At 38.9% G+C, this 16,480-nt stretch overlaps 1 protein-coding gene across 8 annotated transcripts in view; it reads right to left on the reverse strand.

The window, feature by feature from the left end:
- Window positions 1-15,917, reverse strand: part of synj1 (synaptojanin 1) — a 72,082-nt gene extending 56,165 nt beyond the window's left edge. For all 8 annotated transcript variants that reach the window (XM_078409614.1, XM_078409618.1, XM_078409617.1 and 5 more), the window contains exons 1-5: window positions 15,789-15,917; window positions 15,104-15,250; window positions 2,645-2,731; window positions 1,838-2,105; window positions 1,244-1,469 (exon numbers count right to left, since the gene is read on the reverse strand). In XM_078409614.1, coding sequence (XP_078265740.1) covers window positions 1,244-1,469; window positions 1,838-2,105; window positions 2,645-2,731; window positions 15,104-15,233 — 711 coding nt within the window. In that variant the 5' untranslated portion in view covers window positions 15,234-15,250; window positions 15,789-15,917. The remainder of the gene's footprint in view (window positions 1-1,243; window positions 1,470-1,837; window positions 2,106-2,644; window positions 2,732-15,103; window positions 15,251-15,788) is intronic.
- Between the last annotated feature and the right edge of the window lie 563 nt (window positions 15,918-16,480).

The following is a 16,480-nucleotide window of genomic DNA, read 5'->3' on the forward strand; positions in this document are numbered from 1 at the left end:
CCTTAAGAGAATCTACAAACCTTAAAGGAAAATGGGAAGTAGGAGATTCAGTAAAACAATGGCTGAACTCATAAAAACTTAAATTTCCTTCCATGTCCCTTTGTTCTTATTTCGCACTGTCCAAATTCTAGCAATGTCAGTACATTTTATTCAATGGCTCAGCATCTAGGACCCAACAAAATAAAAATTCTGAAGATGCACAACCTTTTAAAAGAGTTTTTTTTATCTTCATACTCTTATCATTTGCCGTGTTCTTCATCTGCCCCTGCTCTAGACAAGGGATATGCTTCTCAGCACCTACTGTGTTATCCATTGAAGATTTTTATACATTTCAATATACAGTAAAACACCATTAATCCAGCATGCCCGGGACTTTTGGTGGTGCCAGATGGGCAACATTATTGTACTATTGGAGTTATTTCCATTAACAACCCAACAACCATTTAATGCACTTGTTTTATTAGAAATTACAAATCAGGACAATAAATTTTCCAGTGAGCATGGGAACTGGGGTCCTGGCAACTTGAAAGGGAGTGTGAGAAACATCACCCAGTGAGCAAGATACCAAACCATTTGGATTTCCGAATAGTAGGATAGTAGTTTTTACATTGTTTTGAATGTAGGCCTATTTTACTTACCTTCTCACCCCATGGGCGAGGTGAACCAGGGTGAGAAGTGGCTTGTTTTGACTATCAACCCCAGCATAGACAGATTCGACCAAATGACCTATTTCTGTCGTGTAAATGCGATGTATTTAAGCAACATTTCGCAAGAGCAAATTGTCACATGGGGAAGAGAAGTCATGTCACTTTCATTTAAGATCATAAGTGGTTTTCTTCTTCTTCTTCGGATTTTCTTTAAAATGGTTTATCATATTTCTCATGTTGCAGAGTAATAAATAAGAACAATTACCTTAACAACTACAATTAGACATATCACCAAGATGAAATCAAATCTCATCACAAAATTAATTAGGTGAAGGGTTGTGATACTGTATATTCTAAAACAGCACACATCTGATCTCACAAAGTGGGTTTCATAATTTTCAGTCATAGTTGTAAACTTTTGTTCTTAATTTAGTTTACAATCGGGTTTGAAAAAGAAACATAGAATTTTTGTATATTTGCTTCTTCAGCTTTAGGATTTAAAAAAAGCTTACCTATAAAAATCAAGGTTTAATTTGTTTGTGCTACACATCAAATAAAGACTATCAAAAGAAAGGACCAACTCAGAAATATTGTACCTGTTCTGTTTCAACGAAGTTAGCTACTTGTCCATTATCATTTGTTCCCCGTACGTTAAATCTTGTTCCTGCTCTTTCACAACTGAGACGTGAAATTAAACAAGCCTTTGCTTGTTTGTGAGCAGCATAGATTGTCCTGATTTCCACTCCTCCACACATAAGTCTCAGCACCCATTCATCACAATTCACATCATAATGTTTCAGGTGCAAATGCAATGCCTGATTCCTAGGAGGATAAAAAATGATCAAATTACATTTTTTTGAAAGTCAGGAGTGGTAATTTTAGAGCAAAATATTAGAAGTACATTGGATTCTAAAAAGGTATTTTAAAACTAATGCTCTGATCAATATCTACCATCACCATTCAAGGTGCTGAAAATTATTTAAAATAGTTCTCTTGGATATACAGTACGTCAGCAAATTGTTTATTTCCATAGCAATCTCATGGCCCCAATACAAACAATAATTTGCCACTTTAATTATTTTTGAAAGAGTTTTGCAATTTTAAAAGGTTGCAAACCACTGCAAATACTAAAATCTTTATTATAGTTTTATGGTACTTCAAGTTTAGGATTGATACAAAACCCAACTCACCAAAAAAATCGATTATCCGTTGTATGCTCTCGCAACCTACGATGAGCATTCAAACTCAAGTCCAGACTGATGCCACTGGAAGACCAAGCAAAATAGAAGCTTCCAGAATTCAAAACTTTGCGTACTTCGGAGATGCGTTCCTCATCCAATGGTTCATTTCGAAGAGAAATGAATTCGGTAGAGGTGACTCTGAAGACTTCAGAATCTTGTATCTTTCCCACCGACATGCAGCCAGTTACCAGCACAAGGTAATGTAACATATTGTCATCTACAAAATAGAAATACACTCATGTTTGCAGACAAAAAAAAGTAACTCCAATGAATGCATTAATGGCCATTTAGTTAGACATACAAAACTCAAGTTTTGATCATTTGATTCTTTTCAAATTAAAACATCAACAGGGATAGCATGGTGAAGGAGCGGTAGAGCCTGAGACCTGGGTTCAATCCTGACTAAGGGTGCTGTCTGTATGAAGTTTGTACGTTGACCGAGTGGGTTTTCTCTGGGTGCTTCGATTTATTCCCACACTCCAAAGACATGTGGGTTTGTAGGTTAATTTGGCTTTGGTAAAAATTGTAAATTGTCCCTAGTGTGTAGGATAGTGCTAGTGTGTCACTAATTGGCGTGGACTCGTTTCCAAAGGACCTGTTTCCATGCTGTATCAGTAAACTAAACTAAAATCAAACATTCCAGATAACTGATAAAAGCAGGATGGTTGACTCAAGATTATAGTTATCATTGTGGTCATATTGAAATTAGTTATAACTAAAATTCTATTCATAATCAAAGTCAACTAAGCCACTTACCAAGATTCAACCTCAAAACACCTAAAAGGCCATAAGCATCTAGGAGCTTGGTGTACATGTTTTTGATAGCTTCTTTCTCTGCTGACGCTGTATAAAACAAAAATATTCCAAATCAGTGAGCAAATGACTACCACCAAATTTTCAAAATATCGTCTTTAAAAATAAAAACAATTGTTACTATCTTGTTATTGTGGCAATTAATATTCAAGAGAACAAAAAATGAAAAACTCAGTAAAATGAATAAAGACCTGATATTATGCTATGCAAATTAGAAAAAGATAGTAAACCCAGGGGATTAAGGGGAAGAATGTGCTGCCATCAAAAGTGTAGCACAACATAGAGAAGCAGTAGCTTCATGGAATGAACATTAAAGAGGAAGATCCAAGGATGACGGGGTAGATACAGGCTTGGAATGGGATCAAACAAGGCCACATTATATATGATGAAATGGTTAGCCTTGGCATGTTGTTGTATAGGGATATGGGATATGAGCTCAATATCAAACATGTCATAAAATGTTGGTCTTCTTACGCAACTGGAAGAAATTCTGACTCATACATGACAGCCAGACAGACATTTAACATATTGGTTGCCATGGAGTTAGGGAAGGTAACTTAAAATAATCAACCTAAACTACTAAAGGACATTCCAGAAGGATGAGAAAAGCAGGAGGATCGGCACTGGCAATGTCCTTTTCAAAGATATATTAAAGTTTAAGTATCAGTCTTCATCTCTACTCTTTTAGCCAGACATACTCCAGACTGAAATATTACAAGAATACCTTAGTAAGAACTACATTGTTAGAAATGTCATTTTAAATTAAAATAGTAAAGTGAAACCCTCGATTAGTCAAAAAACAATCTTCTATTTTAAACAACAAGCTGCACTCAGAAGAAACACTCCAATGGTTGTGCCTATTTTAATGTCCTACATATGAGACTTGAAATTTTCTACTTGCAAATAGGAAACTCTATTTATCTGCATTATGAAAATGGATCAATCCTTAAGTGCACCCTGCCCAAACAAGTGATAGATGATTAAAAAAGATAAATAATTGCACATTATTTTTTTACATTTTGCTTATCTATTGCTTTTAAGGAATAAGATTGTAATTTTCAGTTGACTCATCATTTTAGCAAAGCCTGAACACAGGAAATATGATCTATGCTGATATGCATTTAATTTAATCCAACTATAACAAAACTCAGTTTATTATATCTGCCTGTGATCTATTACCAATTCATCAACAATTTAAAAGTTTATTAACTCCTTAGATTAAGGAGCAATTAATATCCTGGAAAAGAAACATACCAAAAAAAAATCCCAGTGGTTGCAAATTTACAATTCAAAATAAACCAAGGGAATCAAAAATCACCGTAAGAAAATGCTATGCAAAACCTCAAAAAAATTATATTATGGGGTTTGACATTCTAGGATTTCACATCCACTTAAACATGTCATCTAAAGTCAGAAATAAGATTTTGTCAATCAAGTGTAAATAAACTTTCAGGTGTTTAAGATAATTGTTTACTAGTCCAGGATCTTTTGTGCACCTAAATATCAAATATACTCCTTAAAACCTGGAAGAATCAAAGAAAAATGGATCAAAATTACTTAAATATATCAAATGACAATAAGGATGCACGTGGATCTCAGGAGAAAAATGTCATAGATATTTCTAGTACCGAAGCAGGTCATTTGGCTAATTGTGAGCATACAGGCCAAAAGAATGCCAAAATAACTCTGCACTTCTCTGTCCATAATCTTATAAATCAAGCACTTCAAATTCAATATGACAAATCATTTTGTGAACATCAACATTTCAGACAGTGACTCCCATACTATCATGACTCTGGGTGAAATATTTTTCCTCAAATCTCCTTTAATACATCTACTAAATAATGCCTTCAAATACATAATCTACAGTAACTAACATGTTAAATATGGAAGTAACACTAACTGATCAGAATGGTCCTGATTCTTGCTCAGCACATCCACAATCTGAAACTGTACATTTGCTGGGAACCCAAAAAGGAAATGAAGTACATTTGCTACCAGAATAAACCACCAATTGCAACACTTAATCTCCTTTCTTGCCATTTTAACAAGGAACCTCAAGGTTATTTCTAATGCCTCAAAATGCTACACTAAACAGTTATGTACTATACCGATTTAAAGTAGAAAGTCTGATGTCCAATGTCAAATTGACAGACTTGTAACTTTCAGTTTTAAAAGTGTTAATAGCTCAATTTCAAAGTTAAACTCCATATCCAACCCATCAACAAGAAGAAAAAATAGAACACAAAAATCAAAAATAGAAATAGGCCATTTGGCTCTTTGAGTCTGCTCCACTATTAATCAAGATCATGGGGTGATCTTCTATCACGCTACTAGTCCCATAAACCAGGAAGCTCAGTGGCATTGCTGAGAGTGCAGCTGTCTCACGGCTTCAGCAAACAATGCTGTATGAGTTTGCATGTTCTCCTGTGACTGCCTGGATTTCCTCCAGGTGCTCTGGACTCCTCTCAGATCCTAAAGACGTGCTGGTTATTTAGTTAATTTTTATTCTAAATTGCTTCCAGTGCAAGTGGGTGGTAGGAGTATCAGGGGGTATTTATGGGCATATATGAAAGAAAAGTGGGGGAATGGGATTGATCATGGACTTGATTGACCAAATGACCATTTTCTATGTTATAAGTATGGAAAGTGAAAGTATTTAAAGTGCAAAATCCTTTGATTCCTTTAAAGTCCAGAAATCTATCTCAACAACTCAAAATTTTATCCTAACAATCTGCTTTACTTTTACTTTCCTACCATCTGCTTTTTATATCTTAGCCCAGCTATTCAATTAATTGTCCTTAGTTCTGTACTGTAATATGTAATATGGTTTGTTATGATCTTTGGCATGCAACCAATTCTCTCTGGGGAAAAGTTGTTGGAATGGCAGTGGACACAGTATACAGGCCAGAGAAATTATGCCAATGCTGCTATAAACAAACTTCCTTTTTCTGTTAGTTCAAATAGTCAAGAATCAAGTGTTTAATTGCCAAAACAATGACATTTTTACTTGTTGCATCATTACTTGCACATTGCTGCAACAATACAATAAACAATATGATCAATTCTGTACTGTAATATGGTTTGTTATTATCTTGGGCATGCAACCAATTCTCTCTGGGGAAAGGTTGTTGGAATGGCAGTAGATACACAGTATAAAGTAGATGGCAGTAGACATACAGTCTGAATAGGGGTCTTGACCCGAAACATCACCGATTCCTTCTCTCCACAGATGCTGACTGTCCCGCTGAGTTACAGTATTTTGTATCTATCTTCGGTTTAAACCAGCATCTGCAGTTCCCTCCTACACATGTATCTATCTATGATAAATTATCAGTTATACAAGGTAACCAGACCATAACAGCGGATGTATGTAGTGCAATCTTATACATAGTCCACAGTAGCTTGGAGCTGAGATAGGGTTGTGGTTAGGCTCGAGCAGTGTGGTTCAAGAGTCTGATGGTTGATGGGAGAAGCTGTTCTTGAACCTGGACATAACGATTCTCAGGCTCCTATACTTCTTCCCATTGGTAGCATCGAGATGAGAGTGGGCCAGGGTGGTTTCGGTCTTTGATATCAGCTACTTTCTTAAGGCAATGTTCCCTGCAGCAGCCTGCAATAGTGGACTGCGCACGGTCCACCATTTTCTGTTGCCTCCTTCATTCAAGCAGTGATGCAAACAGTCAGTACACTCTCCACCGTACATCTGCAGAAATTTGATTACATATTCAGCAATATGCCGAATGTCCTCAAACCTCTGAGGAAGTAGAGGTGTTGATGAGCTTTCTTTGCAAATGCATCAATGTGCTGGGCCCAAGGCCAATCAGCAGATGTATGCACATGCAGAGGAACTTGAAGCTGTATTGCTTATTTGATCAACAATCAGCTACCCTTTGGTACTTACTGAGTAAACAAGAAGAATACTAAGACCTTATCTTCCTGTTCAAATGATTCACTTCACCTTGTATCCCAACGTCCACCCTGAATAAACTTTATCTAGTCACTTATAACCTAATTTACATTAAGCTTTGCCAAGGGATCCCTGTAGCCCAGTACAAACTTATCTTGAGAGATGGAAGGGGTGTCCCACTGAGTTATTCCAGCTTTTTGTGTCCATCTTCGCTTTAAACCAACATCTGTAGTTCCTTCCTACACAAATTTATCTTCCTGGACTCCATTATTGTCTTCCAATATCTTGATTTCGCAAAACCTCTTTGATTCAAGCCTTCTGTGTGATTTCACATCCCCAATTGTTGGTACCCAGGCCTCACATTTTAGAACACTCTCCTTGAATAATGTTATCACTTTCTCTGTGCTGTCTTTAAGACCTCATTAATACACAGCTCAATAAATCCAAGATAGCCCCTCGGTTTTCCTCACGAATGTTTACCAACCCTTCCTTTTCTCTTCTGAATTCTGTGGCATGTCAACACATTTGCAAGTAATGAACGTATTCTTATAATAACTGGGAACAAGAACATAATAAAAATTAACATTGGGAAATACAAAATAATACGTTATGATCAATTAAAAAAATTGCAAAGTGATGCACAACGCAGAGAATGAAGCCTCAATAGGAGTTACATTTTGATTGGCAAAAAAAGGTGAAAAGTGCATCATAGAACATGCTTCACAAGTGTGAAATTCACCATTTTATAAAGACGTGTTTAATGAAGGGAGTCTTTTTGATACGCATGTATTTGGATCAAGGTTGTTTTTGAATAATTAAACTGCATAACATTTGTCATCTTCTTCTTCTTCTTGCGTTTGAGGCAGCAGAAATTATGTAACGCCCTCCAGGCTCTGTAGCCAGTGCAATGTGCTGTTTGTCGAGGGCTGTGAGCTCTACCCCTCCACCAGGGGGACGGAGGACAGTGCAGTCAAAAATGACGTGCTGCGCTGTTGCTGGTCTGCTCCACACACGCAGGCTGCTGATGAACGCAACCCCCAACGATGCATGTTGGCATTGAACCGGCCGACCCCTGTGCGGAGCCGGTTCAGGGCGACCCACTCTTTGCGGGACATGTCCGAGCCGGGTGGGGCTGTGGTGTTCAGTGCGACAGTCAATTGAGGAGGTCGCGATGTCTGTTCCCAACTGGTTCTCCATGCTCCTAGTATGTTGAAATCGGAGCCACAGAGGGTCACTGCATGACAGGAGAAAGGGTGACGAGATGACAGGTGTTGAGGTTCTAGTTGCTGTGAATTCTGGGCGAGGTGGTGCAAAGGATGTTTGGCGTCCAATGGGGCCTTGCACACCAGCCTATGAGTGAAGAACTCTCTGCGAAGCTTGGCGGGTGCGATGCCTGCGAGCACTGACAGGGGATCCGTCGGAGTAGGGCGTAGGCAGCCAGTGATGATCCGCATGGTGTCGTTGAGGGTGGCGTCTCGCTTGCTAGTATGAGCGCTGCGGCACCATGCAGCGTACTCAGCAGCACTGTACACGAGTGCAAGAGCACTGGTTCGAAGAGTAGATGTCCTGGCGTCCCATGATGATCCGGCCAAGCAGTGCAGGAGGTTGTTCCGTGCCGAGCAAGGAGAGCTTCAAGCACGGAGAGCTTCAAGGTGTTGCTTGTAGATCAGCTGCCGATCTAGTTTCACCCCGAGGTATGTAGAAAATGGGTTGTAGGGTAGGGGTGACCCATTGAGGGTGACGGTTAGCTGGCGTTGAGCTTCCTTGTTGTTCAGGTGAAAGGCCGTTGTGGTGGTTTTTGCCACACTCTATTTTAGTCTCCAGGTCTTAAGGTAGCCTGCGACAAGTTCCATATCCGCCGAGAGCACATCCTCAACATTTAACCAACTCCTGTCCGAGTGCAGTAGGGGCAAGTCATCTGCGTATCCATACTGGCGCGAGATCGTGCATGGCAGATCGCTGATATAGACGCTGAAGAGCAAGGGGCCAGTACCGAGCCTTGGGGGACTCCGTTTCTTAGGTGTCGCAGTCGGCTAGATTGGCAAGGATGTTGGCAAGGAACCGCACTAAATGACGCTCAGGGATGGTGCGGAGGAGCTTCAAGATCAGGCTCTGGTGCCACACTGTACTGTAGGCGGCAGTGAGGTTTACTAGTGTGATGAATGCCTAGTGACCCTTTTCGAAACTGTCTTCGATGTCATTGGTCAGCTTGATTATTTGGTGTTGGTGCAGCGTCCACGCCGAAATCCGGCTTGCTCAGCGGGTAGAGGGTCAACGATTGGATCGAGCCTGGCCAGGAGAAGCCTCGTACAAGTTCGAGGAGCTTGTACGGGACACAGAGGAGTGAGATGGGCCGATAGTTCCTTGGGTCGTCCGCAGGCATGTTTGGTTTTGGTAGCGCAATGACAGTGGCTTTCCGCCAGATTTTCAGAATGGACTGACCAATGAAGCAAGAGGAGTAAAACTTACGGAGCCAGACCAGGCATTTAGGACTGCAGTGTTTCAGGAATTCTGGGGGGGATGTTATCAGGACCCTGAGCTTTTCCACATTTCAGTTGAGAGATGACCAGAAGAAAGTTCTGCAGAGGAAAAGGGTGCTGACAGGTGCCCATCAGCGCCTGGAGCTTTCCAAAGATTAGTGGATTCCTGTTTGACAGAACGAGTATGGTTCTTGTCCGCGTCTTTGTAGTGGCCATTGGTCAGGAACTGGTGGGTGATGGAGTTGGCCGTGACAGGGCAATACTTTGGGCGGTGAGGCGATTGAAGGTCTTCCACACTACCCTACTGGAGTGTGTGAAGTTGACTCCTTGGACTGTCTCTTCCCACTGCTCTCTGCGCTTCTTGTCAAGGCAGTTTGGCAGTTCCGCAGCCTTGGAGGCAGCCTCTTCGCCAGGTTCAGCGTACAGGAATGCGTCGTAGCATAGAATTAACAATCATATGTAGAACTTAAATTCTGGAAGTTAGTTCATTCAAATCAGATTATAGTCCAAACTCCTACCAGATGTCTATGACTGTACTTGATATACAAAGATATGGCATTGAAAGAGAATTTCAAAACATGATCTTCCTTTCTGTTTTATAGTTTATTTATTATTGTTAAAGTGCAATCATAGTTACGTAGGCAAAAAGCAATAACCTACTGTGCACAGCAAGAACAGACACACCAATTGAAATTAATTACCATTTTTGATGAAGGTGTCAGAGGGTGTATTTGGCCAGCATCCAAAGAGAATTCTGCCTCTTTTGAAAAGGATTGCTTATTTTATCTGAACAATTTGATGCTGCAACCAATAGCTAGAACATCTGACAATGCAACATTCGGTCAGAATTGAATTTCAGTATGATTTGGTTCAAACCTAAGTGATGCATAATTTTCTGTCTTATAAACAAGTAGTACCAAACAAACCAACTTACAAGAACTTGCCCCAAGAACTGCACACATTAAAAAGGTGTAGTGGATATATGGAATGAGCTTTGAGAGGAATTAGTTGAGGCAGTTACAATAACAACATTTAAAACACATTTTGACTGATACATGGATAGGAAAGGTTTAGCTAGATATACACAGACAAATTAGATTAGTTTGTATAGGACTGCTTGATCAGCATTGGTGAGTAGGGCCAAAGGGCCTGTTTCCATGCTGTATGACTCTCACCGTCAATGATGCAGCTGGAACAGAATAGATTAATTGGTATAATTATTCGGGACAAGTGTGCCTCAATAATATATGATTATCTTTGAACAAGAAATATATTACTAAAAAAATAAATTCTGTTTAAAATGTTGATGAGCTCTTTTCACATGTTTGCTACAAAATATTTAATTTTCAATTGAATCCTTACATTCATTCAATCTCATTATATTTTCTAACCAAATGCCAAAATATATATGAAATGAAAATACCATATTTTCAGTTAAAGGTAAAATGCAATAAAAACGTAATTATTTTGTTTCTACCAAACATCATCCCTTAAAACCTTATCCCTTTACCAGTTTTACACAGGTGGACTGAAATATTTTACAAACACTGGCCTGGGATTTAAAAAAAAGAGTAACTTGATTGAGTATGAATTAATTAATGAAACGTAGGTACCAATGTGCAAAAGGGAAATTGTGTTTAACTAATCTATTGAAAACTTTAAGTAACAGAGGATTATTGAAGATAATGTTGTTGATGTAGTATTTATGGATTTCGAAAAGGCATGTTTAACTATCACATAAGCCAATAGACTAAAAAAGACAAAAGCAGGATGGTAAATATTAGTTTAGAAAACAGAATCACAGTAAACAGCTGCTTTTCAGATCAAGGGAAGAAAAAAAAAGGAATTTCCCAGGGATCCACATCGTCTCCTGATATTTATTAGTTGCTTGCATTTGGCTGCTACTGGAGATAACTTAAAATGTTTTCAGGTAGTAACAATAGAACAAGACAAATTGGAGGAATTAGACAGATGAAATGTAATGGATGAAAAATACACTTTGATGGGAAGAACATCAGGAACCCTCAGGATATTGGTGGTGCCAGCCTGATAGATTTCCTGACAATTTGGTATTACTCTCACCAACGCATTTTAAATTTATTATTAAAACAAATATTATGCAGCTATGTAATTAATTTTCAGTGAATGACATGGGTTTAAAGGGAACACAGTAAATAAAAGCAAGTTTAAAGGGAATGGGAAAGCAGGGCCCTGGTGAGTTGAAAAGGAGCCTAGAGGTAATGAAAAATGCCTAGGCGAGATACAGAAATGCTGAGTGAATTTGCTTCCTTTTAATGAGAAGTTAAACCAGGACAGAGCCTTCACAAGTAGGTGAATGGTAGGGCCCTGGGGACCACTGTAAACCACAGGGATTGAGGAGTACCAGTACATAGATCCCTGAAAGTGCCATCACAGGTAGATAGGGTGGTGAAGAAAACTTTTGGCATGCTAGCCTTCAGTCAAGAAATTGAGCATGAAAGTTAGGACATTATGTCAGTTGTACAAAATGTAGTGAGGCAGCACTTGGCGTATTGTATTCAGTTTGGGCAAAAGGAAAATATGTCATTAAGAGTGCAGAGAAAATTTATGAGGATGTTGCCATACTCAAAGGCAAAAACTTTTTATGGAGGTTTGACAACCTAGGACTATTCCTTGGAGCGCAGAAAACAGTAGAGTGATCTTATAGACGTGCATCCAATCATGAGTGACATAGATTGGGTTAGTGCGTTAGATTGGGTTAGGGGAATCAAGAATTTCCAAGGGTAGGGGAATCAAGAATTTTAAAATGTAGGTTTAATGTAGCAGGGGAAAGATGCAAGAGGAACTAGATGGGCATCTTACTCACACAGAGAGTGCCAAGTATATGAAATGAGCAGCTGAAGGAAGTCATTGAGATAGGTACAATAACAACGTTTAAAAGTAATTTTGACAGGTATGTGGGTAAGAAAGATTTTGAGGGATATGGGCCAAACATGGGACTACATTAGATTGGACGCCATCTTCTTTAGATGGAGCACCTTGGTTGTTATGAACGAGTTTGCTGAAGACTCTGTTTTGTTTTCTATGATTCTATAAAAGATACAGTTTACAAACAGCTGCACTGGGTCCCTTCAGCCAGCCCGAAAAAATGGCTGCAAACTACAGTCAGTGTTCAAATATTATATGCAAATCCTAACACCAATCTTATCCATAGAAACATATTTATTTCTTATTAAATAAAATGCATGAAAAATATGTTAACTTAAATATGTGTCAACTTAAACGCATTTAAAATTTACATTTAAATTCCTGATGAGACAACACGCAATTCTTCCCCAAGACATTTATTTTCATATATGTATCTTGGCATTGTCACTGACTAGTCCCGGAAATGAAACTGATAAATTTCTTCAAATCACATGGTGCCAGAAACATAATGAAGAACAACATAGTAACTTTATATCATGTACAAAAGGTTCTTGGTATTTATTCTTCTCACTCTGATAAGCCTATGTGCATGACACAAATACTATATTGGGCAAAATAATTATAATTTCATGTTCTGCACATATGAGTCATGTGCTTGTATGCAGGAAATTTGCCAATTATTTTAAAGAATGAAAGCAGATTTGAAGACCCATATGACTTCTTTCTGTACGATTTCTCAGGTGATGTGTCCAAGAAATCACACCCCGCTTTGTATGGTAGAAACAATGCCAATGAGCACTAGCAACAAACAAGGAAAATGGATCGTTACTTTTGGAAATCAGTACTACATTCTTACAATGTCAATGTAAACAAATAATATATTCTCAAATATATCTCAGCGGGTCAGGTAGCATCAGAATCTCGACCCGAAACGTCACCCATTCCTTCTCTCCAGAGATGCTGCCTGACCCGCTGAGTTACTCCAGCATTTTGTGTCTACCTTCGATTTAAACCAGCATCTGCAGTTTTTTTCCCTACATATATTCTCAAATACATTTAAGAAACATTTCCCAAGAATTGCAAAAAGCTATTTGGCTCTGTGCCAATTCTCTGTTCATGCCATCTAGCAAATACTTCTCTTTCAAGTATTCATACAATTTCATTTTGAAATGTATTATTAAAATTACTTCCAATGCCCATACCAATAATGCATTACAGATTATAACTTACTACATTAAAAAACTGCACGTTGTCTCTAGTACTGTTGCCAATCATCTTCTATCAGACTTTACGATTATTGACTCTACTGCCTATGGAAATAATTTCTTCTTACTTTATCAAAGGTTCAAACCTTTATCAAAGGTTTTTAATACTTCTAGCAAATCTTACAATCTTTACACAGAAGATGGCAATCTATTTTTCTAAATTCATCATGGAAATAAAAAGGTTTTCATCCCAATATCATCCTTGTAAATATTTCCTACACATTGTACGAGCACAAGACCTTTTTTAAAAGCAAAATGACCTAAACTGGGAACAATTTATATTTTGTTCAGTTTACCATATCTTCTATACCGTTGCACTGCATGCTTATTTACATGCCAAGGAAACCATAATTATTTTTAAAGCAGCTTTCTCAATTTGTCCTACCATTTACAAGGACACATGCACCTAGACCTTTCTGCTTCCGCACACCTTTTGAGTTTTAATCACTTCAGCTCATTCTTCCAACTAAAATTAATTACCTCTTAATTCCTTCTTAATTCCTTGCAGCTTTTTAAACATCTGAACAGCAAGCAGTTGTAGTAAAGGAAATATTTTAAGAAAAACAGTCAGCAACACAATATTTTGAAAAAACTAACCTTGCTTCTGCAAAAGCACTCTCCATCTCTGTAAACAAAAAAAATCTCTTCCCTGACAAAATGTAAACCGTCTAAAGATCAGGCATAGCAAATGTCACATTACATGCAAACATCACATTCGGTGGCAGTGCTGCTTAAGGGGTTTATCAAGGAAATGAGTAAACCAAAATCAGTTTTGTGAATAGATTCCATTTCTGATCATCAAAGTAGCCCTTTTTCTGCTTCCCTTCAGATTTCAAGGTGTAGGGAGAGACATGAAAAGCACAATAAAAATGCAAGTCCTTCGATTTTCCTTTTTTTAAAAGAACAACCCTTCAAACTGCACACAAAATAATTATTCAGACAGAGTTGAATTAGCTAACAATATATAATTCCATATTATAAAACAGTGCCAATTCGTCACTTTCTATCTTGTGGTATTAATCACAGGAGATAAATGGACCAACCTTGCTTTCGATGCATTTTCTTTTATATCTTCAAACTAGCAACATTGTTTTTCAATAATATTTACAAGTCCTTGAAGATTTGATTAATAGAAGTCAACTAGTACTACAATGCTTCAAAATCTTGTTACAATTTCCTCATGCATCGAGCTCCCACTATCAGTAATATAATCAACACATTAAAACATTGAACAGGGGACACAAGGAACTGCAGATGCTGGTTTACAAAAAAAGACATGATGTACTGAAGTAACTCAGCGGGTCAGGAAGCATCTCTGGAGAACAAGACTGGGTGACATTTGGGTCAGGACCTTTCATTAGATTGAATGCTGGGGGGGCGGGGGCGAGAGGAGTGTGGGGAGAGAAAGCTGCAACGTTAAAGAGTCTTGACATTTTGTCGGGGGCACAACAATGTGGTGGAAATTACACCCACTATGCATATATAACAATGTTTTTCAGAGCAGGGGGACACTATTTCACAACAGGCTAGGAAGGTCATTTAGAATACAAATTAGAAGAGCAAAAACACCATGATTCTAAGGAGCAAAAACATCATGATCGAGAAAGGGAAAGACTTCACAGTCAAAACATGCTGTTAATGCATACAGTACATTAAGTGTAAAAGTTTAAGCAGAGGTAAGCAAATCTAAATATCTTAATTTTAAAGATCAAATGGATCATTTGAAGCATTTGACATCACCAATAATCAAGACACTACTGAAACTTATTTCTAACTAGGAAAATATCCATTGAAAATATGAAACCACCTAAAATCGAATAAGGCTGCATTTATGACTTACACAAAACAGCCACAGCTCCGGATTCAAACATCAAACAATCATCTCGATTTCGGGTTTCTACTATTACACCATAAGGACCCTGTGGTGGATCCAGTTTGTGATAGATACGATATCCTTTACTAAATGCCATCTTCTCCAATAACCGGTCTGCAGAGATAAGAGAAAGCACAGTTTTAGATCACCCAGTGGTCTTCAAATTCATGCAAACATCGTCAGACATATACACTGCAATTTTTAAAAGCTAAGTTTTCATCTTTTAATTCCCATTTTGCACATTTGGTTTGCCTTGTAACAAATGCATTACGCAAACAGGTCACGTTTGTTAATCTCCCTCCCTTGTAGCGTCCTACACATTAAATATTAACAGATTTCTTAAACATGATCGATCATTTCCGAAATCGGGTTTGTTTTCAAGGGCAAATCACAGCTGTCAACATGCAGTTGGTATGAAGCATTTTGGCTGACTGTCAGCAAATTATCAGCCACCTCCAAACAAGTGCCTTCCGAAGACCCAAATCGTCTGGGGGCGCGGCGGGTTTTAATTCGGTTTGTAGTGTGAAGGGCCAGTCAGGTCGACAGGGGAGGTGGGGAGGGGGGGGTCCCATCGGGCAGCAACCGGGCTCCATCCTCTACCTCGATCACCTCTTCCGGGGGGGATTTAAATGCCCGACTCGCAATAACAAACCTGGACACCGATGGTCTGCGAGCAGCTCGGACGCCCTCCTGTCCACTGAGGAGACGGACAGCGTTGGCGACGGCGGCACCTCCTCACCGCTCAAACACCGCAGCGACCAGACCTCCGCTTCTTGTCCGTCACCCGCCGGCGCTGTCGTCACTTCCTAGAAACCGGGGAGCAGGGCCATTGTCAATCGTCCCGCCCCCCTCTCTCCCTCGTCACTTCCGGGGACACCGGCAGCTGTGGAAATGGTAGGAGAGAGTTTCGCAATGATCTTCATCTTCCCAACCTGCAGAATCAAGTGTTTTATTGTCATACTAGACCAAGACCCGTTGGGCCCAAACCTCTCCTGCATTGGTGCAGCACCCTGTTCTCCCCTCTCTCCTCAACCCCCTCTCCCTTCTCCCCCCTCCTCCCCCTCCCCTCCTTTTAAACTTAAAAATGTGAATAACTTAAAAAATATAACACCGATTTCAATAAAACTACTTGCATTATCACTAAAGTGACAATGGTGAGTAAGGTGGGCCTAAAATTGTCTTGGATAGAACAATTACAATCTTACTTGCAGCAGCACAACAGATTATGTAAACATAGTATGCTGCAAACAATATAATAAACGAGAAAAAAAAGTTCAGTGTGTATATATATAAACATAGCACAAAAAGTAAGGAAATTTGTGTTTGTTAGATTATTTCTTTGTA

The sequence above is a fragment of the Rhinoraja longicauda genome, chromosome 12 (assembly GCF_053455715.1).
Source record: "Rhinoraja longicauda isolate Sanriku21f chromosome 12, sRhiLon1.1, whole genome shotgun sequence".
Lineage (NCBI taxonomy): Eukaryota > Metazoa > Chordata > Chondrichthyes > Rajiformes > Arhynchobatidae > Rhinoraja > Rhinoraja longicauda.